The sequence below is a fragment of the Scyliorhinus torazame genome, chromosome 12, assembly GCF_047496885.1.
Source record: "Scyliorhinus torazame isolate Kashiwa2021f chromosome 12, sScyTor2.1, whole genome shotgun sequence".
In the NCBI taxonomy this organism is placed as follows: domain Eukaryota; kingdom Metazoa; phylum Chordata; class Chondrichthyes; order Carcharhiniformes; family Scyliorhinidae; genus Scyliorhinus; species Scyliorhinus torazame.
In genome coordinates, this window is record NC_092718.1 from 29,377,776 (window position 1) to 29,403,856 (window position 26,081).

At 46.3% G+C, this 26,081-nt stretch overlaps 1 protein-coding gene across 3 annotated transcripts in view; it reads right to left on the reverse strand.

The window, feature by feature from the left end:
* LOC140387470 (dipeptidyl peptidase 8-like) overlaps positions 1-22,534 on the reverse strand; it is a 64,791-nt gene extending 42,257 nt beyond the window's left edge. Inside the window, exons 1-6 of one of the 3 annotated variants that reach the window (XM_072470592.1) lie at positions 22,470-22,534; positions 20,028-20,297; positions 11,720-11,832; positions 11,466-11,639; positions 9,262-9,430; positions 1,147-1,257 (exon numbers count right to left, since the gene is read on the reverse strand). In XM_072470592.1, the coding sequence (XP_072326693.1) occupies positions 1,147-1,257; positions 9,262-9,430; positions 11,466-11,639; positions 11,720-11,832; positions 20,028-20,286 (826 nt within the window). In that variant the 5' untranslated portion in view covers positions 20,287-20,297; positions 22,470-22,534. Of the gene's footprint in view, positions 1-1,146; positions 1,258-9,261; positions 9,431-11,465; positions 11,640-11,719; positions 11,833-20,027; positions 20,298-21,895; positions 21,915-22,469 lie in introns of those variants that run through there. The other 2 variants (XM_072470590.1, XM_072470593.1) reach the window with 2 other exon arrangements.
* Between the last annotated feature and the right edge of the window lie 3,547 nt (positions 22,535-26,081).

A 26,081-nucleotide genomic window follows, 5' to 3' on the forward strand; every position in this document is an offset into this window, starting at 1 on the left:
ATGTGGCTCAGTATCAAAATCTTGTGAAGAGACTTGGGACTTTTTACTATGTTAAAGGTGATATAAAAATTAGAGGGGAGGCAGTGGCGTGGTGGTATTGTCGCTGGATTAGTAATCCAGAGTAATGCTCCAGAGACCTGGGTTCGAATTCCACCATGTGCAGATGGTGAATTGTGAATTCAATACAAATCTGGAGTCAAGTCTAATGAAACCATTCTGATAAAAACCCATTCACTCATGTCCTTATGGGGAGGAAATCTGTTGCCCTTACCTGGCCTGGCCTAAAGGTGTCCCCGGATGTACTTCACAGAAAGAAGGGCTCATTGAATCTGCACTGACCCTCCGAAAGAGCACTCTACATAAATCTCCCACCCCACCCTGTCCCCTTAACTTAGCCTGCACATCCCTAGACATTAAGGGGCACTTTAGCACAGCCAATCCACCTAACCTGCAAATTTGTGGACTGTGTGAGGAAGCTGGAGCACAGGGAGGAAACCCACGCAGACACAGAACATGCAAACTCCACAGCCATCCAAGTCCCTGGGGCTGTGAGGCAGCAGTGCCTCACTGTGCCACTCATGCTTTAATGCTCTCAGGAGTGGGCAGTAAATGCTGACCCAGCTAGTGATGCCCACATTGCATAAACAAATAAAAAATAAAATGCAAGTTCCTGTTGTTTTAAGCAATTTGTTATATCCTAATTATTTAACAGTCCAGGATGCACCTTAAATTAAACACAGAAGACGCTTAAATTGCACAAAACATTTACTAATATATCTGTTTGATCCCTCAGTATCTCCATCAGTGATGACTGATCTCCATTACCTTATACTCTGCTTGACAGGGAGTATAAGGATAATTGGTTGTGTAAGACATTGAAGATAAACCTGACCTAAAATTGGTTTTGTCTAACATCCCCCCATTTTCAAGTGGGTGTCACTGGATTGAAGACAGAAATGGGAAGCTGACTAACTTTGTCCCCACCTTGCTCAGGGTCACTGGTCCCAAATCCTAGTCCCCTTCTTGTAAATACAATCCAAAAATCTTTCTGCTCTTGAGTGGCTATGTACCATACTGGCTAGTGGAAAGTGACTGACTTTAATATCATTCAATTCCAAATCAGTCCCCCTGAATGAGTGTACTTACTGTCTTCAGCTGCAGGACACCACCAGTACCCTGTGTACCGGTCAAACTCTTCCTGGAGTACAAAGCTGGAGATTCCCGCAGATTTGGGATCATCCTCCAAGTTGGGCAAACCTTATTGATAGAAGTTTGAGAAAGCAAATATCAGAGTACAGAAATAAAGAAAACCTGCAAATTTGAAACAAAACTCAACAATATCACCCTGTCCTTTTTCCTGCAGGCGTCAGCTTTTCGATAGCTTTTCCGGTCAGTTACTAAGTGTTCTTCAAAGATTAATCCGTCTTCTATGTAGTAATATATTGTTTAAATCAATTTAGAGACCCAGATTAACTTCTTCATTCCTGCCTTTACTCTGTCCCGGGAGCGGAACCCAGATCACCCGAGTTAAAAAAACAAATCATTTTGTTATGAATTTAGCTCACCCAGTTGTGAAACTCTGAATAAAGTTACCATTAAATTTACCTAATTCTTTTTTTTCCAGTTAAGGGGCAATTTAGCGCAGCCAAGCCACTGACCCTGCACATCTTTTAGGTTGCGGGGGTGAGACCAACGCAGGCAGGGGGAGAATGTGCAAACTCCATACGGACAGCGACCCGGGGCCAGGATTGATCCCGGGTCCTCGGCATCGTGAGGCAGCAGTGCTAACCACTGCGCCACCCTACCGCCCTTCTATGTGGTAATATAAAACTTACTTTAGTTAAACGCAAAAAATAGTGGCTTTTTATTCCTAATTAAAAATGTCTATTTTTGACTTGAAGTTGTTTTATAGCTATTGTAGTTTTGACAAACTTTGGATGCGAAACAGACTGGTTTTGTAAAGGCCACAAAGTAGCTTCCAGCAGATGAGAAGTGGTTCCTGCATAATCCTGACAATTTGTACTTCCTTCTGGGAATTCTGACACACGATTCTTTCCTTTGCTTTCCTTTCTTCTTCGTCCATGTTTCTCCTCTTCAGGCTTGTGTTGTCTCCTATTCAGTTTATTCAGCATTATCTGTTAAGTATTAATGATTAATACCGACACGAGTTACCTGCGCCTATCGACCCCGTCACCATCAAGCCTCACTTGGGTCATGACATTGAATCCCTGCTCAAATTCCTTCTCTTCCTAATCTCCTTTTCTGACAGGCAATAGGAAGATGAATGTGAAAAATTGTTAGATTAATCGTAATTTTCAAACGGCTTCCTGGGGGTCATCAGATATGTCTGTCCATCAACAGTTGTTCTCTTATTTTGCACCACATCAATTCGCTAATTGGATACCAAGAAAAAGGTGATGGAGCTGATTCTTTAGTGAGGAAGTTAGGAAATGTCAATATTTGCAGGAAATTCTCTGGACTAAAAATAACGAAAACCATTGATGTAAATGTAAGTTGTTGACAAAACTCATTCACAGGGAACGAGGGCTGTCTGTGTTGACTCGCTGCTGTTGGATGTCAAGGATTGGAGACAAAATCATCGGAAACCTCCCCTTGGTTGTCCCTGCAGAGCACCTACCTTCCTCTGTTCTTGATATCATACTATTAGCGCACTTTCCATTTATCACGGAGGGTAGAACATAGAACATAGAACAATACAGCGCAGTACAGGCCCTTCGGCCCACGATGTTGCACCGAAACAAAAGCCATCTAACCTACACTATGCCATTATCATCCATATGTTTATCCAATAAACTTTTAAATGCTCTCAATGTTGGCGTGTTCACTACTGTAGCAGGTAGGGCATTCCACGGCCTCACTACTCTTTGCGTAAAGAACCTACCTCTGACCTCTGTCATAGAATCATAGAAGTTTACAGCATGGAAACAGGCCCTTCGGCCCAACCAGTCCATGCCGCCCAGTTTTTACCATTAAGCTAGTCCCAGTTGCCCGCACTTGGCCCATAACCCTCTATACCCATCTTACCCATGTAACCATCTAAATGCTTTTTGAAAGACACAATTGTACCCGCCTCTACTACTACCTCTGGCAGCCCATTCCAGACACTCACTACCCTCTGAGTGAAGAAATTGCCCCTCTGGGCCCTTCTGAATCTCTCACCTTAAACCTATGCCCTCTAGTTTTAGACTCCCCTACCTTTGGGAAAAGATGTTGACTATCTACCTTATCTATGCCCCTCATTATTTTATAGACCTCTATAAGATCACCCCTAAGCCTCCTACGCTCCAGGAAAAAAAGTCCCAGTCTATCCAGCCTCTCCTTATAACTCAAAGCATCAAGTCCCGGCAACATCCTAGTAAATCTTTTCTGCACTCTTTCTAGTTTAATAATATCCTTTCTATAATAGGGTGACCAGAACTGCACACAGTATTCCAAGTGTGGCCGTACCAATGTCTTGTACAACTTCAACAAGACGTCCCAACTCCTATATTCAATGTTCTGACCAATGAAACCAAGCATGCCGAATGCCTTCTTCACCACCCTGTCCACCTGCGACTCCACCTTCAAGGAGCTATGAACCTGTACTCCTAGATCTCTTTGTTCTATAACTCTCCCCAACGCCATACCATTAACTGAGTAGGTCCTGGCCTGATTCGATCTGCCAAAATGCATCACCTCACATTTATCTAAATTAAACTCCATCTGCCATTCGTCGGCCCACTGGCCTAATTGATCAAGATCCCGTTGCAATCCTAGATAACCTTCTTCACTATCCACTGTGCCACCAATCTTGGTGTCATCTGCAAACTTACTAACCATGCCTCCTAAATTCTCATCCAAATCATTAATATAAATCACAAATAACAGTGGACCCAGCACCGATCCCTGAGGCACACCACTGGTCACAGGCCTCCAGTTTGAAAAACAACCCTCTACAACCACCCTCTGCCTTCTGTCGTCCAGCCAATTTTGAATCCAATTGGCAACCTCACCCTGGATCCCGTGAGCTTTAACCTTCTGCAACAACCTACCATGCGGTACCTTGTCAAAGGCTTTGCTAAAGTCCATGTAGACAACGTCTACTGCACTGCCCTCATCTACCTTCTTGGTCACTCCCTCAAAAAACTCAATCAAATTTGTGAGACATGATTTTCCACGCACAAAGCCATGCTGACTGCCCCGAATCAGTCCTTGCCTCTCTAAATGCTTGTAGATCCTGTCTCTCAGAATACCTTCTAGCAACTTACCTACTACAGACGTTAGGCTCACCGGTCTGTAGTTCCCAGGCTTTTCCCTGCTGCCCTTCTTAAACAAGGGCACAACATTCGCCACTCTCCAATCTTCAGGCACCTCACCTGTGGCTGCCGATGATTCAAATATCTCGGTTAGGGGACCCGCAATTTCCTCCCTAGCCTCCCACAACATCCTGGGATACATTTCATCAGGTCCCGGGGATTTATCTACCTTGATGCGCTTTAAGACTTCCAGCACCTCCTCCTCTGTAATATGCACACTTCTCAAGACATCACTATTTATTTCCCTTAGTTTCCTAACATCCATGCCTTTCTCCACCGTGAATACCGATGAGAAATATTCATTCAGGATCTCACCCAACTCTTGTGGCTCTGCACATAGATGCCCTTGTTGATCCTTAAGAGGCCCTACTCTGTCCCTAGTTACTCTTTTCCCCTTTATGTATCTGTAGAATCTCTTTGGATTCACCCTTGCATTATTTGCCAAAGCAATTTCATGTCCCCTTTTTGCCCTCCTGATTTCCCTCTTAACTCTATTTCGACAATCTCTATACTCTTCAAGGGATCTACTTGATCCCAGTTGCTTATGTACGTCATATGCCTCCTTCTTCTTTTTGACCAGAGTCTCAATATCTCGAGTCATCCAGGGTTCCCTACTTCTACCAGCCTTGCCCTTCACTCTAAAGGGAATGTGCTTACCCTGCACCCTGGTTAACACATTTTTAAAAGCCTCCCATTTACCAGCCGTCCCTTTGTCTGCCAATAGTCTCCCCCAATCTACCTCTGCAAGTTCCTGTCTGATACCATCAAAATTGGCCTTGCCCCAATTAAGAATTTTAACTCTTGGGCCAGACCTATCATTCTCCATAGCTATCTTAAAACTAATGGAATTATGGTCACTTGTCCCAAAGTGATCCCTCACTAGCACTTCTATCACTTGCCCTTCCTTATTTCCCAAGACGAGGTCAAGTTTTGCCCCCTCTCTAGTCGGTCCATCCACATACTGAATGAGAAATTCCTCCTGAATACACTCAACAAATTTCCCTCCATCCAAACCCCTAATGCTATGGCTGTCCCAGTCAATGTTGGGAAAGTTAAAGTCCCCTACTACTACCACCCTATTATTCTTGCAGCTATCTGTAATCTCCTTACATATTTGCTCCTCAATTTCCCGCTGACTATTTGGGGGCCTGTAGTACAGTCCTACCAAGGTGATCTCTCCCTTCTTATTTTTCAGTTCCACCCATATAGACTCAGTGGGCGAACCCTCGGATATATCCCCTCTAAGTACTGCTGTGATGTTCTCCCTAATCAAAAACGCCACTCCCCCTCCTCTCTTACCTCCTGTTCTATCCTTTCTATAGCATCTGTACCCTGGAACATTGAGCTGCCAGTCCTGCCCCTCCCTTAGCCATGTTTCAGTCATAGCTATAATATCCCAGTCCCATGTGCCCGTCCATGCCCTGAGTTCATCCGCTTTGCCCGTCAGGCCCCTTGCATTGAAATAAATGCAGTTTAATGTAGACCTTCCTTGCTCTCTGCCCTGCTTTCTCTGGTCATGCTTTACACACTCTCCCTTCCTGCCTTTTGTTTCTGTCCCCACTGACTTCCTACATCGGTTCCCATCCCCCTGGCACATTAGTTTAAACCCTCCCCAACTGCACTAGCAAACACCCCCCCGAGAACATTGGTTCCGGTCCCACCCAGATGCAGACCGTCCGATTTGTACAGGTCCCACCTCCCCCAGAATCGGTCCCAATGTCCCAGGAATTTGAAACCCTCCCTCTTGCACCATCTCTCAAGCCACGTATTCATCCTAGCTATCCTGTCATCCCTACTCTGACTATCACGTGGCACTGGTAGCAATCCTGAGATTACTACCTCTGAGGTCCTACTTTTTAGTTTAACTCCTAACTCCCTAAATTCAGCTTGTAGGACCTCATCCCGTTTTTTACCTATATCGTTGGTGCCTATATGCACCACGACAGCTGGCTGTTCGCCCTCCCCCTCCAGAATGCCCTGCAGCCGCTCCGAGACATCCTTGACCCTTGCACCAGGGAGGCAACATACCAACCTGGATTCTCGTTTGCGTCCGCAGAAACGCCTGTCTATTCCCCTTACAATTGAATCCCCTATCACTATAGCTCTGCCACTCTTTTTCCCGCCCTTCTGTGCAGCAGAGCCAGCCACGGTGCCATGAACCTGGCTGCTGCCACCTTCCCCTGGTGAGCCATCTCCCCCAACAGTTTCCAAAACGGTAAATCTGTTTTGGAGGGAGATGACCGCAGGGGATCCCTGCACTGCCTTCCTACTCTTCCTCTGTCTGTTGGTCACCCTTTCCCTATCTGCCTCAGTAATTTTAATCTGCGGTGTGACCAACTCACTGAATGTGCTATCCACAACTTCCTCAGCATCGCGGATGCTCCAAAGTGAGTCCATCCGCAGCTCCAGAGCCGTCAAGCGGTCTAACAGGAGCTGCAGTTGGACACACTTCTTGCAGATGAAGGAGTCAGGGACACCAGAAGGGTCCCTGACTTGCCACATCTCACAAGAGGAGCATGACACGGGTCTGAGCTCTCCTGCCATGACTTAAACCTGAAGTTAAATTTGAACTACACTACACAGCTAAGAGAAAGTCAAAGAGAGAGAAATCACTTACCAGTTACAAGCCAATCACTTACCTGCTGGCTGGCTGTCCTATATCTATTACCCCTCAGTTTAAAGTTATGTCCCCTCGTGCCAGCCATATCCATCCGCGGGAGAAGGCTCTCACTGTCCACCCTATCCAACCCCCTGATCATTTTGTATGCCTCTATTAAGTCTCCTCTTAACCTTCTTCTCTCCAACGAAAACAACCTCAACTCCATCAGCCTTTCCTCATAAGATTTTCCCTCCATACCAGGCAACATCCTGGTAAATCTCCTCTGCACCCACTCCAAAGATTCCACGTCCTTCCTATAATGCGGTGACCAGAACTGTACGCAATACTCCAAATGCGGCCGTACCAGAGTTCTGTACAGCTGCAACATGACCTCCCGACTCCGGAACTCAATCCCTCTACCAATAAAGGCCAACACTCCATAGGCCTTCTTCACAACCCTATCAACCTGGGTGGCAACTTTCAGGGATCTATGTACATGGACACCTAGATCCCTCTGCTCATCCACACTTTCAAGAACTTTACCATTAGCCAAATATTCCGCATTCCTGTTATTCCTTCCAAAGTGAATCACCTCACACTTCTCTACATTAAACTCCATTTGCCACCTCTCAGCCCAGCTCTGCAGCTTATCTATATCCCTCTGTAACCTGCTACATCCTTCCACACTATCGACAACACCACCGACTTTAGTATCGTCTGCAAATTTACTCACCCACCCTTCTGCGCCTTCCTCTAAGTCATTGATAAAAATGACAAACAGCAACGGCCCCAGAACAGACCCTTGTGGTACTCCACTTGTGACTGTACTCCATTCTGAACATTTCCCATCAACCACCACCCTCTGTCTTCTTTCAGCTAGCCAATTTCTGATCCACATCTCTAAATCACCCTCAATCCCCAGCCTCCGTATTTTTTGCAATAGCCTACCGTGGGGAACCTTATCAAACGCTTTGCTGAAATCCATATACACCACATCAACTGCTCTACCCTCGTCTACCTGTTCAGTCACCTTCTCAAAGAACTCAATAAGGTTTGTGAGGCATGACCTACCCTTCACAAAGCCATGCTGACTATCCCTGATCATATTATTCCTATCTAGATGATTATAAATCGTCTCTTATAATCCCCTCCAAGACTTTACCCACTACAGACGTGAGGCTCACCGGTCTATAGTTGCCGGGGTTGTCTCTGCTCCCCTTTTTGAACAAAGGGACCACATTTGCTGTCCTCCAGTCCTCTGGCACTATTCCTGTAGCCAATGATGACATAAAAATCAAAGCCAAAGGTCCAGCAATCTCTTCCCTGGCCTCCCAGAGAATCCTAGGATAAATCCCATCAGGTCCCGGGGACTTATCTATTTTCAGCCTGTCCAGAATTGCCAACACCTCTTCCCTACGTACCTCAATGCCATCTATTCTATTAGCCTGGGGCTCAGCATTCTCCTCCACAACATTATATTTTTCCTGAGTGAATACTGACGAAAAATATTCATTTAGTATCTCGCCTATCTCTTCAGACTCCACACACAATTTCCCATCCCTGTCCTTGACTGGTCTAACTCTTTCCCTAGTCATTCGCTTATTCCTGACATACCTATAGAAAGCTTTTGGGTTTTCCTTGATCCTTCCTGCCAAATACTTCTCATGTCCCCTCCTTGCTCGTCTTAGCTCTCTCTTTAGATCCTTCCTCGCTAACTTGTAACTATCCATCGCCCCAACCGAAACTTCACACCTCATCTTCACATAGGCCTCCTTCTTCCTCTTAACAAGAGATTCCACTTCCTTGGTAAACCACGGTTCCCTCGCTCGACGCCTTCCTCCCTGTCTGACCGGTACATATTTATCAAGAACACGCAGTAGCTGATCCTTGAACAAGCCCCACTTATCCAGTGTGCCCAACACTTGCAGCCTACTTCTCCACCTTATCCCCCCCAAGTCACGTCTAATGGCATCATAATTGCCCTTCCCCCAGCTATAATTCTTGCCCTGCGGTGCATACTTATCCCTTTCCATCATTAACGTAAACGTCACCGAATTGTGGTCACTGTCCCCAAAGTGCTCTCCTACCTCCATTGGCTATCATTGGCTGATTTAATTGGCTATAAAGCATGTTGGAGGCGCCCCGAGGATGTGGCAGGAGCTACATAAACACATTTTTTTTTGCCAGACCAAATTCCATTTTTCACTGTACCCGGAACGCTATCAGAACAGATCCGATACGTCACTGGTATTTAGAGGGTGACTGGAACAGATCTCATAACACTGTGGATACAGTAAGAAGTACAGGTTTAGGTTAATGTCGCAATTTTGTGGGACCCATCAGTACCTTTATGCGCAAAGGTTAGTCGTCTTTCTTCGCCCGTTTCAATGTTGGAAATCCACAAATCGTTGCTGTGGATGAATGAAATCCAAGATGAGTCAGCAGGGCAGATTTTGGGATCCATCCTGATGTTGGGACAGCTGGTTTTCACCGGCGAAGGGTTTAATGGTTCATTCTGAAAAATAAAACAGCTCAAGATATTTACTCATATCTATTTATTGTTGTATCATCTCAAAACCTTTCAATGATTTTGTTTCTGGACAGGCTGTTCAACTTGAGGATCACAGAGAGCTTCCTCCTTACTGCAATGGATTGTTTTGTCCATGTCCTGATGGGAGGTCCTGGGAGGTTTCACGGAGGCATTACAAAACAAATTTTGACACTGAGCCATAGAAGGAGACATTAGCACAGACAACTAAAGCTTGGGCAATGAGAAAGGCTTAAGTGCCTCAAAGGAGGAAAGGAGGTGGAGAGACGGAAAGGTTTAGGGAGGCAATTCCAGAGTTTAGTGTCTAAGCAGCTGAAACCACAGCCACCAATGGCAGAACAATTAAAATCTGGTGTTCTGAAGAAGCCAGAATTGGAAGCACACAGATATATCAGAGGGTTGTGGGGCTGGCGGTGGTTACAGAGACAGTAAGGAGTTTGAAATCAGTCTGGCAAACCTTTGCTGCGCTCCCTCTATAGCTAGAATATTGATAGAAATCAGCTTTTCTGGTTAGCTGTAGACGAGATAGATAAAAAGTTTAATTGAGAAATCATTAAGAGTAATTAACTAATTCATATTAACCATGAGAGTGAGGAAAGCCGAATAGCTAGGAACTAATCAGATAAGACTCGAAATTTTCATATTTTGCAAGTTGCTTCAGACTTGCCAGAGAATCCAAGGCCAGTGACGTCAACTGACCCAAAAGACTCCATTGTATGCAGCTACTTTTCCAAGCCTGGACAGTTCAGTTTCCATAGTAATACACAGTCTACGGTCATAATGCCCTGAAGGCGATGCAGGTGTCGATCAATCAGAAAATTGGCAAGCGATAGTATGAGAAATTCACACTGACTTATTTAAATACATATCTCTCTCAAACAAATTAACAGCCAGACACTTTGGTCGAATTGAGTGAATTATAATCAGTTAAAGCCAATCACAGCTGTAAAGAAGGCAAAACTTTAAGATAATGATCTCCTTAAAAATCAATTGCCGGAATGGAAAAATCCATTCCGGACTCAATTTAACTTCTTTCTGAAACCTATGTTTTTGCTGCTTGCTTTTGCTAAATCGCCATTTATCTTTTGTTTAAATCACTCAGTCATTTTTATACTGTGTATCATGATTTGAAGAATTACCACGATTTGTATTTTAAACTCAACCACTGTATTCACTAAAGACAATCAATCCGACCTAAGTTTGTATTGTAACCAAAGTTTACCTGTGGACACCAACGCTGACAATAAGGTTCAACAAAATGTTGCCAAAAAGCACAGCCTGGAATCTGTTATTTTGGAACTAAGAAGGGATAAGGCATACCCAGGGTTCCGAATAGACACAGAGATCCATCAAATATCCTTCCTCAGATAAGAAGACCAAAACTGCACACAATATTTCAGGTGTGGCCTCACCAAGTCTGTGTATAAGACATCCCTGTTTCTGTACTCAAATCAAAGGCCAGCATACCATTTGCCTTCTAATGCACCTGCATGCTTACCTTCAGTGACTGTATACAAGGTTACTCAGGTCTCGTTGCACATTACCCTCTCCTAATTTATGACCATCAGTCTGCCTTCTTGTTTTTGCTACCAAAGTGGATAACCTCGCATTTATCCAAATTATACTGCTCTGCCATTCATTTGCACATTCATTCAACTTGTCCAAATCACACAGGTTTCTGCATCCTCTCACAGCTCACCCTCCCACACAACTTGGTGTCATCTGCAAATTTGGAGATATTACATTTGGTTCCCTCATCTAAATCATTAATATATACTGTGAATGAATATATATATCAGTCCCAGCACTGATCTCTGCGGGACCCCACTAGTCACTGCCTACCAATTTGAAAAAGACCCATTAATTCCTACTCTTTGTTCCCTGTCTGCCAACCAGTTTTCGATCCATCTCAATACACTACCCCCAATCCCATGAGCTTTAATTTTACATGCTAATATTTTTTGCGGGACTTGTAGAGGCGGAAATAAACAATGGGACTCACAGTGAAACCCGTGTTACCACCATCCACCGTGAAGTAGATGTTGTTGCTCGCCTGGAACAGAAACATTCCACTTTCTTTGTGGAAATCATACGATGTAATTCCAATCGTTCCGATCCTCTTCCTTTCCCGCAACAGTTCTTCTTCACGACAGTAAATTCCATAGTCAGGAACGGACTGGGACATAAACACAAAAAGTCACTCAGTGTGCCCACAATTGGTGATCAGCAAGATAATTGCTGCAAAGATTCCTTTACCTGAAAGTAATCCAGCAGAGGTTTCCAGGCGAGCAGCAGGACAGCGTCCTTGTTCACTTTATGGGGAATTTCAGAGTAGAACAGTCTATTTTCCCGGTTTTCATTTGACATAGCTGGAACAGAATGACATATTAAACTCAATTACACATCAGCTCAATTCACAGTGACCATTGCCAAGTGGAACTCTTGAAATCAACAATTCAATGGACAATAAATTGGAGATTATCAGCTTTAGGGCAGCACGGCAGCACAGTGGTTAGCACAGTTGCTTCACAGTTCCAAAGTATCAGGTTCGATTCACGGCTTTGGACACTGTCTGTGCGGAGTCTACACGTTCTCCCAGTGTCTGTGTTGGTTTGCTCCGGGTGCCTCCGGTTTCCTCCCACAGCCCAAAGATGTGCAGGTTAGGTGGATTGGCTATGCTAAATTGTCCTTAGTGTTCAAAAAAGGTGAGGTGGGGTTACAGGGATAGGGTGGAGGTGTGGGGATCGGGTGGCGGTGTGGGGTTAGGGTGGAGGTGTGGGTTAGGGTGGAGGTGTGGGCTTGAGTGGGGTGTTCTTTCCAAGGGGCGGTGCAGACTCAATGGCTGAATGGCCTCCTTCTGCACTGTAAATTCTATGAAATTTTCAGCTTGTGTGCGCGCTCCTCAGTAGTAAATGTACAACACTTTAACACGCCACCCATTAGAATATGTGCAATTATGCATTAGCATGCACAGCAAAACATTGGTTAGGCTGCAGCTGCATCTCTGGGAAAAAATCATGGAAAAGGTGCAATGTAGATTGGCTAAGGGGAATGAATGTCAGGGAGGAAAGGATACAGTTACGAAGAGAGACTTGACAAACTAGGATGGTGTTCACTGGAACAGAGGGACTGGATTCTACTGGAAGTATTCAAATTATAAGAGCTTCGGGGGGTGGGGGTAAATAGCGAAAAGGCATTCCCATTGTACCAAGGAGACATACAAGTGGGATTCGTGTGGGAAGTGTAGGGGAGGAAGACAGAACGTTTGTGCACGCAAAGGGCTTTCAGCTTATAAAATGACAATCAATGCTGAGTCAATCATAGGATTCAAGGAGGAATTAGATAAATAACAGATAGAAGTGAAAAGATTTAGAGAACCAGCGGAACACTGAGTGAATCAGCACTGGTGCAATTAAAGGCACGGCAGATCAAATTGTGTTCTTCTGCACTGAGATTTTTATGATTATACATTACACACATCGATATACCCCATTACTCAAACAAACTAATAAATCCACAGAAAACACAAGCCACACTGTACAAATAATACACTCCCCACATTAATGAAACAAACTGGATACTCCTTACATAAATATACAAATGACACACTCGCAACAGCAGTCTTCAATTACATAATTTCTGCATTGATTTACATACAAATTACGCTCTCCTTTTCCTTTTGTTCATTCTCAAGGGGTGGACATTCCTGGAAAGGTCAGCATTTCATTGCCCATCCTCAGTTGATCGAACTGAGTGGCTTGCTCGGCTATTTCAGAGGACAGTTAAGATTCAACCCCACCTGCGTGAAACTAGAGTCACATGTCGGCCAGACTGGGGCAGGGTGGCAGATTCACTTCCCAGAACATTAGCGACCAATTGGGTTTTTTTCTCTCAAGACAATCCTTCGGCTCTATTGTCAAGTCCGTACTGCTTTCTCAATGTAAGAAGCTGCTTTTGTTTTCGACTGAATTCAGATTCTCACACTAACATGGTGCGATGTGAACTCACATTCTTTCTTTAAAAATACTTTTATTCGCCATTTTTTTGCCATACGAAAATGAAACAGAAACAAAACAACCCCAACAATATAAAACAGAAATGAAAGCAGTCGTCCCCCCCCCCCCCCCCCCCCCCCTCCTCAACAGTCAATGGCAACCAACTCCCGAAAGTGCATCATAAACAAACCCCTCTCAGCTCAAACTTCACCGTCTCCAGGGTCAAAACTTCCAGCTGCCCACTCCCCCCACGCAGAGGCACAGGGTGGAGACTGACCTCCACCCGCCTCCGAGCGATCAGCGAGTCGAAGGCTAAAACGTCTGCCTCCGCTCCCGCCTGCAACTCGGGCCGGTCCGACACCCCGAAAATGGCTTCTAGGGGCCAGGCTGCACATCCATGTGCAAGACCCCCGAGATTGTGCTAAACACTATACTGTCCTCCAAAATCTTTCCAGCTTCGGGCAGGACCAAAACAGGTGAACGTGGTTTGCGGGGCCCCTCCCACGTCGCTCACAGAAATCCTCCACCCCCTCAAACAGCCGGCTCATCCTCAATTTTGTGAGGTGCACCCTATGGCAGATTCTCAGCTGTATCAGCCCGAGCCTCGCACACGAGGTCGAGGCATTTACCCTCTGCAGCACCTCACACCAGAATTCCTCTTTCATCGCCCCCCCCAGTTCCTCCTCCCACTTCGCCTTAATCCCCTCTGTAGACACCGTCCTCCTCCAAAATCCTCTCCGAGATCGCAGGAACAACTCCCCTCTCCAAACCCCCAGCTGACAGCACCGCCTCCAGCAACGAGGAGGCCGGCGCTTTCGGGTAGGTCCGCAAAACCTTCCTTGCAAAATCTCGAACCTGCAGGTACATAAACCCTCCCCGCCGGCCAACCTGTACTTCTCCCCCAGCTCCTCCAAGCTTGCAAATCGTCCCCCTAGAAACAAGTCCTTCATTTCCTTAATTCCCCTCTTATCCCATCTCAGAAACCTCGCATCCATCCTCCCTGGCTCAAACCCCTAATGCCCCATAATTGCCAGCCCCCCTGACACGGCCCCCAGCTTAAAATGTTGCCTAAAATGATGCCGATCCTCTAACACCCCTATGTCCATTCTCCGCCGCGTACTCTGAGCCATCCCTTTCTTCAAAACCACATCCACCCAAAGCAGCGCATGGTCAGAAATCAATATCAAAATGACTTTTTGACCCCGGCCAATAACGCCTTTCATACCATGAAAAAATATATTCTTGAGTACACTTTGAGTGGGGACAGCATGGTAGCACAGTGGTTAACACAGTTGTTTCACCACTCAGAGTCCCAGGTTCGATTCCCGGCTTGGGTCACTGTCTGTGTGGAGTCTGCACATCCTCCCCGTGTCTGCGTGGGTTTCCTCCGGGTGCTCCGGTTTCCTCCCACAGTCCAAAGATGTGCAGGTTAGGTGGATTGGCCATGCTAAATTGCCCTTAGTGTCCAAAAAATGTTCAGAGGGGGTTACTGTATTACGGGGATAGGGTAGATACGTGGGGATAGGGTAGATACGTGGGGTTCAGTAGGGTGCTCTTTGTCAGGGTGGGTTTCCTGCAGCATCTCCACATCGGCCTTTAAACTCTTTAAATGTATAAAAACCCTTGAACTCTTCACCAGTCCCCCTAAGCCCCGCACGTTCCAAATTACTACTACCTCTCACTTCCCTGCCCCTCCTATCCGCCATCGTCGTAACCCCAGGCCCTGCCCATCAGGCCTGACCCGTCCGTCCCTTTGTTACCATCGAAAACCTCCTTCCTTCCCAGTATCCCCCCATCCACTTCCTCTTGAAAACACCTCTCCCAGTATCGATCCCATTCCCCCACCTTTCACATCTCCCAGGCCCATCGAAACCTGTTCGACCAGGTTCCAATGACTGCGGCCCCTCCCCCCACCACACTCCCATTCACTAGCCAACCTTAGCTTGCTAGTTTGGAGGCTTGTGCCCAGGACTCCCTCCTCCCAAGTCCCTCCCCCATAATCCAATCCCTGAAAACAAAGACACTCAAACATAACCGGTGCACAAAAAACATGCCCCAGGAAGCCGCCATAACCCCGAAGCCCAATGTTCCTGTACCCACTGCAGCCCATAACAGAGGGTATACTACCCTGACCCATCAACCAACCCAAAAACAAAACCCCCAACTGTTCCCCCCCACAAATACAAAACAAACACACATCCTGAAACAAGAGATAAGGCTGTACACAATGATTAACCCCCCCTCCATTCAGTCCAAACCCAAACCGCAGTCCCATCTCCCATTTCTACTCCAGTCCTTCGGCCTTCACCTCCGCCATCTCAAAATTGAAGTCTTTCGAGTTATAGCTCATCCTCAGCTTCGCCGGGTAGACCACACCGAACCTCACACCGTTGAATAGTGCCGCTTTCTTCTGACCGAAGACCACCTGCCTTATCGCCAACTCCAGTTACGTCCTGGTAAATACAAATACCAACTCCTCCCCCACTTCACCTCACGCCTTTACTTCACCCAACTCAGGACGTTCTCCTTAACATGGAACTTGAGGAAACAAATTATAACTTCCCTTGGCGGCTGGTTTGCCTTCAGCTTGGGCCTGAGCGACTGATGAGCCCTGTCCCGCTCATACTGGGAGGGTTCTTCCCCTTCCCCCAATAACATCTTTGCGAAGTACTCAGTCGGCCTTGGGGCCTCCGCCCCCTCAGGCAGGCCCATTTTCCTTAAATTCTGCGCCTCGACCTATTCTCCAGGTCCTCCACCTTGGCTCTGAGTCCTTTGTTGGCCTCCACCACCTTCCGCAGCTCCTCACCCATCGAGGTGAACTGGTCACTGTGTTGCGACAGAGTTTCCTCCACCTCCTTCAACTTCTCTGCTTGCTCCCGCACCTCAGTCGACAACTTCAACACCGCCGCCTTCACGGAGCCATCGCCTCCTCCACCCACTCCTTCATCGCAGCCATCATCTCCTTTCGCATCACCTCCATGTGCATTGTGAACTGCCTGTCAAATTCTTCAGCCATCACCTCGATCAGATCTCCACTGCGAGGGGCACGGACCCACCCAGTGATCCAGCCTCTGCCATCTTTCCTGCTGCCGGGCTGACCCATTCACTTTTGCTCACCCTCTTCTTCCCAGCTGCTTTTTTCTGGGTCTTAAGACATTCCCCACCTTCCTTATGCCTTCCTGCACCAGTGTGTACAAAAACTGCCTCTGGAACCGAGCAGCAAACTCCAAAAACCAAAGCCTCGAGCAGGAGCTACCCAACATGCGACTTCCACCTACATGCCGCCACCGGAAGTCCCCCGTCTGTCACAAATTCCCAGCAGGCTACTCCTCCACAAAACAGTCTGGACGAAAGTAAGTAAAAGCATTCTAATGCCTAAAAATGCAATTGTAACTGGCAGTTTCCACTCTGAAATCTGTCTAGGGTATGGTAGATGTGGTCAGGAAGAGGGTCGAGTGATATGTTGAGAGGGTCGATTGATATGTTGAGAGGGTCGATTGATATGTTGGGAGGGTTTACCCCAAAATTTCTAGCAGGGTGACTATGAACTCGCGTTCTTGGAGTTGTTCCTTCACTAATACAACCACAAATATCAAAAAACTAAATCTCTGCATCAATGAGTACCGTGTGCTTGTAAGTGTGAGACATGATTTGTACATTTATGGCCATTTCGGCGCATGCCTATTAATGTCCTTTTTATAATCTCTTGGATAATTTTTATATTTTAAACAAATGCACGTCTTCACTTTCTTCAATTTTATTTTGACTGTTACCTTATTTTTTCCACACCGAAACATTATTTTATTTAAGACTTACAGTAACGCACAAGCAAACTTTGACCAATAGTTAACTGAAATGTTCTTCATAAATAGGTTGACAATTTTGTTGCACATTCACGGAGGGAGGTTTCACCACTCAACCCAGCTCTTACTGATCTTTTCTCTCCAATTGTTGCATCTGTTTTTCCTCTGTTACAACTTTAGTTTTGGTTTCCTAAAGCTGCACAGATTGCTCTTTAACTTTAGTTTGACATATTTCACTGGCATCGTTGCTTTTTCTCCTGAGCATGATGGAAGAATTCGGACGAGAAAACAAGCCCCACAAGAGCAGTGATTAAATGTGTACAAGCTTGCGTTCGAGAAAAAATTCCCATGCTGGAAAGATAGTGGGAGGAGTGTTTTGACAATGAATGTGAACGGGAACTTCAGCAAAAGGGGGGAGGGTGGGGTGATAGGAGAGGAAAGAAAAACAACCCTCGAGGTAGGCAAGGAGTGAGACAAATGGAATCTGATTCCTCAGGCAGTTAACACACTGCCAACGAACTAAAGGTACACAAGTGTCTCCCCAAGCTGTAATGGTTATCAAACAGTAACCCCCTGCGGTGTGCAAGGTGCTGACCTGGTTATAGGATGGCCTCTCTAAGGAGGAATGATGTTTTCGTCCATGCATATATCTCAGTGAATATAGTGAATGTATGAATACAGCATAAAGTCATAGAGGTTTACAGCATGGAAGCAGGCCCTTTGGCCCAACTTGTCCATGCCATCCAGTTTTTACCTAAGCTAGTCCCAATTGCCCCATGTCCCTCTATACCCATCTTACCCATATAACTGTCCAAATGCTTTTTAAAAGACAAAATTGTACCCGCCTCTGCGACTGCCTCTGGCAGCTTGTTCCAGACACTCACCACCCTCTGCATGAAAAAACTGCCCCTCTGGACCCTTTTGTATCTCTCCCCTCTCATCTTAAACCTATGCCCTCTAGTTTTAGACTCCCCTACAGGGCAGCACGGTAGCATTGTGGATAGCACAATTGCTTCACAGCTCCAGGGTCCCAGGTTCAAATCCCGGCTTGGGTCACTGTCTGTGCGGAGTCTGCACGTTCTCCCCGTGTCTGCGTGGGTTTCCTCCGGGTGCTCCGGTTTCCTCCCACAGTCCAAAGATGTGCGGGTTAGGTGGATTGGACATGCTAAATTGCCAATAGTGTCCAAAATTGCCCTGAGTGTTGGGTGAGGTTACTGGGTTATGGGGATAGGGTGGAGGTGTGGACCTTGGGTAGGGTGCTCTTTCCAAGAGCCGGTGCAGACTTGATGGGCTGAATGGCCTCCTTCGGCACTGTAAATTCTGTGAAATACCTTTGGGAAAAACACTTATCATTATTTATTTGAGTGTGTACTAGTCAGATACAATACTCATGTCTGGGTACATTAAAATTGAGTACTCGTGTATGATATGCAAGAATTCCATGTTTGTGCATTATACATATCATTAAGTAAAGTCGCCATAGTCCCAAATGGCCATAGGCTGCTTTCCCTTTTGAGGGGGAGAGTTGACTGGTGGTGATTTAACCTGAGGATCACCACACCTCATGCGAGGGGCAAGGTTGAGAAGGCGGGGCCCTTCATGAATAACCTCAGCTGGTACAGGAATTAAACCCGCGCAGTTGGCCTCACTCTGCATCACGAACCAGCTGTCCAGCCAACTGAGCTAACCCGATACATATCACCTGTCTGACTGTGTACAGAAACTATTTAGATGTGCAGTACCTGCATGAATGCTGTACAAAGTCAGATCTGATTACTGCTGGCTACATGAGGAGGACATTTGCCAATGTATTTGATTCATCCCAAATAGGTGGAACATCACTAAGTTTTGACATAAGGAGCGGTTAAACTAAAATGCTCATAACCGAAGCTCATAACCCAACAGCCACAGGTATTTTGCAGAGGAATGCACTTAATTGTAAGCAACCGTTCCATCTTTATTTTACACATTAGCCCCTTCCACCATCCTCCACCAGGAGAACCGCAGTTTTAACCACATAATTACAAAGCAACCTCCTCCAAGGAGAGAATAAGGTCTTGGGCATGTGTTATTAATCTACTCCTGTCTCAAAGTGACTACTTACAGAGTGGCAGTACCAGGTACTAGAGGGGCCAGTTTGGAGTAGCAGAAAAGAGAAATAACAGCTGATTGCTTGATCTGAGTTGGGTGAACTCAGTCAGGGGAGAAGGGTTATAATTAACCTAAGCAGTCTTGAGTAAGCGAATGTCCCCATTGCTGATGGCTGTCTAATGACCCTTGTTGGAATTACGCTGCAGATGGAGCTAGATCAGCTTGCTGTGATAAATTTGATACCTCAGGTCAAAATGGGTAGTGGGAGATAGAACATTGCTTCCTCAATGAATAGGTGAGTAAATAAATAATACCAGCCTGTGTTCATAAAGAACAAGCATTTTCTGTATGTAGTTTAGTGATCTAAAATTGGACAAGAATTCAATGTCACAAGCTGTGTAAAATGGCAAAAATTGTGCTTGTTAAAGTAATAGCCTATTAGTCACATTACGGCACATGGAAGAAACAGTGATGACCTGATAGCTCTTAAAACAAAAGCTATGGTTGTTGCATGCATAACACTGGAACCACAAGCAAACAGAGGCATGCACATCCAGACGTAACCTGATATGAACCAAAAGTTACTAATGTGATTGCCAGTCCTGTAGAATAAGGTGTGAATTGTAACAAATTAAACTACAGGCCTGCTACAGCTGGGAGGGAGAAGCTGCTCACCTAGATAATAGACCCTATCTGAATGAGGCCCTTCAGGATAATTTTTCTTTACAAAATAAAAATCATGAGGAGATTTTGCCATCATGTGCCCGTGCAGCTTCCTGCTGTCAGTGATTAACTTCCGTAAGCGACTCCAGGAGTACCTCTCCACATAATACGGCTCAGGTTCCTCTGACTCTTCAATGTCCTCGGCAGCACTTGTAGAGGCTGTTTCAAAGACCTCAATATTAGGTTGCTCAGTTTCCATTGCTGCAGCCATCACGACTCCTCCTACAGGATGAAGATAGAGAATTAAGTGCAAACTGCAATGGTACAACAAACGGCGAACATACCTCAGTAATTGTAGCACAATGCGTTTGAAGGATAACACACTATCCTTCTTCATGTCCATAACTCAAAGCAATCTGGCTCACAGGCTATAGTACCACACATTTGATTTATTGAAAGCTCTTTTGTTTGCAGATGGAAATATAATGGGTATATGCTCTTTAATATGAGCTGGTCTGATGTAGAAATGCTGATGGAGTTTTCAGTATAAAGACCCAGTGACTGATTGATTTGAGGACTGTTATGCAACTGGAGATCAGTCAGTCAAAAAAAAGAGGACTTACTGATTTGACACTTTGGTGCTGCTGGTAACTGAACATTTATACATCACTGCCTCAGGTCAGGTGTCAGCCCCAGTCTCAATTGAGAGATCATGTCTCAAAGTTGTACAAAATGAGAGCTGTCAAAATGCTCTCTATTTTTGATTTTTCAACCTGACTGAATACTGCAGAAAGATTTCATAGAATTTACAGTGCAGAAGGAGGCCATTCAGCCTATCGAGTCTGCACCGGCTCTTGGAAAGAGCACCCTACCCAAGATCCACACCTCCACCCTATCCCCATAACCCAGTAACCCCACCCAACACTAAGGGCAATTTTGGACACTAAGGGCAATTTAGAATGGCCAATCCACCTAACCTGCACATCTTTGGACTGTGGGAGGAAACCGGAGCACCCGGAGGAAACCCACGCACACGCGGGGAGGATGTGCAGAATACATTCATACAGATATAATATATTCTGTTCCATAATTAGGTAGTTGCACATCTCAATCTGCTCCCTACATTATAAGAATAATCACATTTCAAAAGTATTTCACTGGCTGTGAAGCATTTTGGGGCAGTCTGAACTACATAAATTAGTTTGTTCTTTCTTTTACACATAGCAGTCTAATAAATAAACATGTTGCGAGCTAAATTGGTGCAATCTGTTGTCCAGAAACAACACTGTCTACAGAAAACATGAATTGTCACTTCTTCGACAAAAACAAAATAGTGCAGATGCTGTCACTTCACGTGAAATTAACAGCCAGCCAGTAAGATCATGGACTGAATCCTGACAGTTCCTGCGATTATTTATTGACAACATCAAGGAAGACACAGAAATAAGCAAAGAAAAATAAACCACAATTTTAAAGAAGCGTTTTTGTCCCTGCTTAATATCTCAAATTTCCAATGGCAGCACGTTGGCGCCGAGGTCCCAGGTTCGACCCCAGCTCTGGGTCACTCCCCGTGTCTGCGTGGGTTCCGTCCCCACAACCCAAAGATGTGCAGGGTAGGTGGATTGGCCACGCTAAATTGCCCCTTAATTGGAAAAAATGAATTGGGTACTCTAAATTTTTTAAAAATTACTCAAAATTCCAAACGGCCAAATCAAAACATTGAGCACGCAGCAGCCCCTAAACGGAAATCATAATAACGTGTCATTTTTGAATTAGGATTTTAAAGGAAAATATCACAGAACTGCTACAGCGTAGGAGGCAGCCACTCGGCCCATCGTGTCAGTCTTCAAATGAGCGTTCACCCGGTGTCGTCCTCCTACCGTTTCCCCCCACCTCGTGACCCTGCAAATTGCTTCCAATTTCCCTCGCCGACAGTTCGACTGAACCTGCCTCCATCACGCTCGCTGGCACGGCTCTCCAGGCCTCGGTCACCCGCCGGGCGAGAAACATTTTCTTCACGTCACTTTTGCAAAATAAATGTACATTGATTTACAAAACTGCATGCAGGGCAGTACTTTTCACTGTAACTCGGCACACGTGACGATAAATCTAGGTTTAACATTTTTTGGGGGGGGGGGGTGGGAATACGACAAAAATCTGAATTTCTTGGACAGTTCCCAAGCCCTCCAAAGGTTTCAGCCCAGGAGCTAACCTGGAGGTTGGAGCAAAACTGAATTTCACACTGGTTTGGTTCAAGATAATTATTTTGGAAAATTCCAGATTTAGAACATTTCAACCAGCTGCTTTGTGAAGAAATCATGGCAACAGCTGCAGAGCTTCAGTGGTGAGGGAAGCACTGACTTCATTCTGTAAGTTATAAATGAATATGACCCTTTATTCAACCTTCCTGTGCCTTTTCCTGAAGTAAAAGGACAGTTTATATGATTTTCTCACCCAGACTGGAACTCCCTCACTCCCTTCCTGGCCCTTTCGACACTTCCGCTTCCCTCCACTTCCGCTGCCAACGATACATCTGGCCGAGGCAGGACGGACGCGCGGCAGCGGCTGCGCCTCCTCCCGGCGCTACGCCCCCTGCGGCTGCAGTACCGCGCGCGCGGACCTCCGCCCACAGCGCCACCTTCCGGTCAGCGCCGCAGGCAGACAGCGGCGATTAGCGCCACCTGCAGGGGCGCGGCGGCACATACAGCCCGCCCCCGCCCTGCCAGCGCTGCAACAAAGTGTCTGGCAGGTCACTCAGAGAGCCTTGGGTTGGCTCCAGCACCATGACCTTTTTACACAGGGAAATCATAGAGTTTACAATTCAGAAGGAGGCCATTCGGCCCATCAAGGCTGCACCGGCCCTTGGAAAAAGCACCCGACTTAAGCTCATACCTCCATCCTATCGCAGGGGGCCGCATGATGGTTAGCACTGCTGCCTCACAGCGTCAGGGACCCGGGTTCAATTCCGACCTCGGATGACTGTGGAGTTTGCACTTTCTCCCTGTGTCTCCGTGGGTTTCCTCCGGGTGCTCCGGTTCCCTCCCACAGTGCAGATTAGGTGGATTGGCCACTCTAGATTGCCCCTTGGTGTCCAAAGATGTGCAGGTTAGGTGGGGTTTCAAGGTTTCAGGGATAGGGGGGTGGAATGGGACTAGGTAGCGTGCTCTTTATGACGGTCAGTGTAAACTCGATGGGCTGAATGGCCTCCTGCAATGTAAGGATTCTGTGGACAAGCAAGGACACTACCACTACACCACGAGACCTGCGATTATGTTGTACTGGAGTAGTAATCCATTGACCTGCACTGTTGCAAGCAAGAGTTCAAATTTTCAACCTGGCAGCTGAGGAGTTTAGGTTTGGCTAATGAAATAAGCCTGGAGACAAATTTTCAATTGAGGTTTGAATTGCAGGAATAGGCCATTCGGGCCCTCCAGCCTGCTTCATCATTCAATCAAAACATGGCTGATTTTCTACTGCAATGCTATTTTCCCACACTATCTCCTTATTTTTAGAGTAGAATTTTAAGGATGGCATGAAATGGGCGCTCACCATCCCAAGAGTCAGCGCCTCCACGTTCTCCCCATGTCAGCGTGGATTTCCTCCGGGTGCTCCATTTTCCTTCCACAAGTCCCGAAAGACATGCTGTTAGGTAATTTGGACATTCTGAATTTTCCCTCAGTGTACCCGAGCAGGCGCCGGAGTGTGGCGACTAGGGGCTTTTCACAGTAACTTAATTGCAGTGTTAATGTAAGCCTACTTGTGACAATAAAGATTCTTCTTATTAATGTGCAGCTGTCTTGAACTCCCACTGCCATTTAACGCTCATTTGAGCGTTGATCGGCAGTGAGCGGTTTGGAAGGAAGTCTCGCCCATGAGATGGAAAAAGCACCCAACTTAAGCTCATACCGCCATCCTATCGCAGGGGGCCGCATGATGGTTAGCACTGCTGCCTCACAGCGTCAGGGACCCAGCTAGGCACAGTGCTGCAGTGGCCAGAAGCGGTACTGCAAGGCTCCTTCTGGGACTAAGTCCTAGGACCTTCGAACAGGTAAGTTCCGGGGGGGGGGCAGGAGAGTAGGCGACGCCTGGGGGAATTGGGAGGACTGGCAATCATGGCATCAGGGGATTGGCCGGGGGGGGGGGGAAGGGGGGGGGATCCTGGAGCTCCAAAGTCCTGGAGGGGAGGACGCCCCAACACTGTGGGGCCCCCCTCCCACTTCCTGCCCAAGATGGGGCCAAGTGTAAATGTCACTTTCCCACCCAACCCGCCAGCCTAAAGATTGAGGCTGGATAGGAAAAGGCCCCATAAGTGGTCATTAAGTGGCTACTTAAGAGGCTTAATAGGTGAATGGCCGGGTTTCCCGCTTGAGGCCCTACCCTCTGGGTTTAGATGGGTGGGTTCCCAGGGGGAATGTCGTCCAGTCAATTTTACGCACGCTTGCGTCTCAGAACCCACCTTGGAGTGAGAGTAGAATTTTGCCCTTAATATCTGGGAAACTATCAATCTTAAAGTTATCAAGGGATATGGGGATAATGTGGGGAAATGGTGAGGCAGCTTCACAGGGCCAAAATAGCCGAATCCATCTCCTATTTCTTATGCCCTGTTGTTTGATGTTACAAGTGACATTTCTGGCTCATTTACCTCACTGAAAGGCATTGCGGGCCGCTTCTGACATTTAAAACAGATGAGGAAAATTATTTTTCTCTCGGAAGGCCGTGAGTCTCTCGAACTCCCTTCCTCAAAAGGCGGTGGAAGCAGAGACTTTGAATATCTTTAAGACAGAGCTGGATAGATTCTCGATTAGCCAAGAGTTGAAAAGTTGTTGGGGATAGGCGGAAATGTGGAGTTGAGTTCACAATCAGATCAACCACGATCTTATGGAACGGCGGAGCAGGCTCGAGGGGCCGAGTGGCCTATTCCTGCTCGTAATTCATATGCTAGTATGTACTTATAGATATACTCAGCCAAGCGCTCTATTGGTGAATGAGTGTATATTCTTACATTGCAGAGGTTTTAACAGTAGTTTATTGACTATGGCTGCAACAGTAGCTCTTTGATAATGTATGATTTGAGTGGTTGATTATTGGCTCCATAGAATTGCAACCAACTAGTGTGGGCAGCAGAGTATAGATTTTTCTTTCTATAGTGGTCTTAACCATGGAATGTTAGTTACGTGGTATCAATATTTTAGTGGTTTTAGGGGCGCAAGTGCGGTTGGACGTTACTTGACGGACAGCTGTCTCCAGGTCATGGTTCAGCAACTGCACAAGTGGGAAGATGACAAATTGCCGCCCTTAACAAAATCACAGTGTTCCGGTTTCCTCCCACAGTCCAAAGATGTGCAGGTTAGGTGGATTGGCCATGCTAAATTGCCCTTTTGTGTCCAAAAGGTTAGGTGGAGGCGTGGGCTTAAGTAGGGTGCTGTTTCCAAGGACCGGTGCAGACCCGATGGGCCGAATGGTCTCCTTCTGCACTGTAAATTCTATGATTCTGTGAAACTGGCCAGCTTTCACTGGCTCACTCAATCCACTAGGTGGTGCACTGCACACCGGGAGGGCAATCAGCTCATCGGAGTAATAGCAGAGCCAATTGAATCCAATAGAAGTAGAACTGCTAAGAGCGAAATTGGCGCCAGCCATGGGTAGTCCTGTAAGTCCGATTATCTTGTGCACTCGATCAACTATTTGAGGAAACACAATGGAAAGCAACAGTTGGAAAAAAGCAGAGGAATATGAAATGATCAAAAAAACATTTAACACATTATTTGCAAGAACTTGCTGTGCAAGAACTACAGCCTAATTATGCAGAATGAAATGGGAATGTCTGCCAATTTCCTACAGGTTTTTGGCTTTGTTTATTTCAGGTGTGGTAGATTGCAAACTCTAATAACTCATGGGTACCAATACCTGTCTAGATCTTTCTTCCCCTCTCACCATACCCCCTGTTTCAATCTTATCTCTTGCTGTGCATTCACTGTACCCCCCCCCCCCTACCTTCCCCCCACTGAGTCTGAACGATCTCTCCTGAGCCATCGATCGAATAGACACTTTGCTCAATGGCCGGAA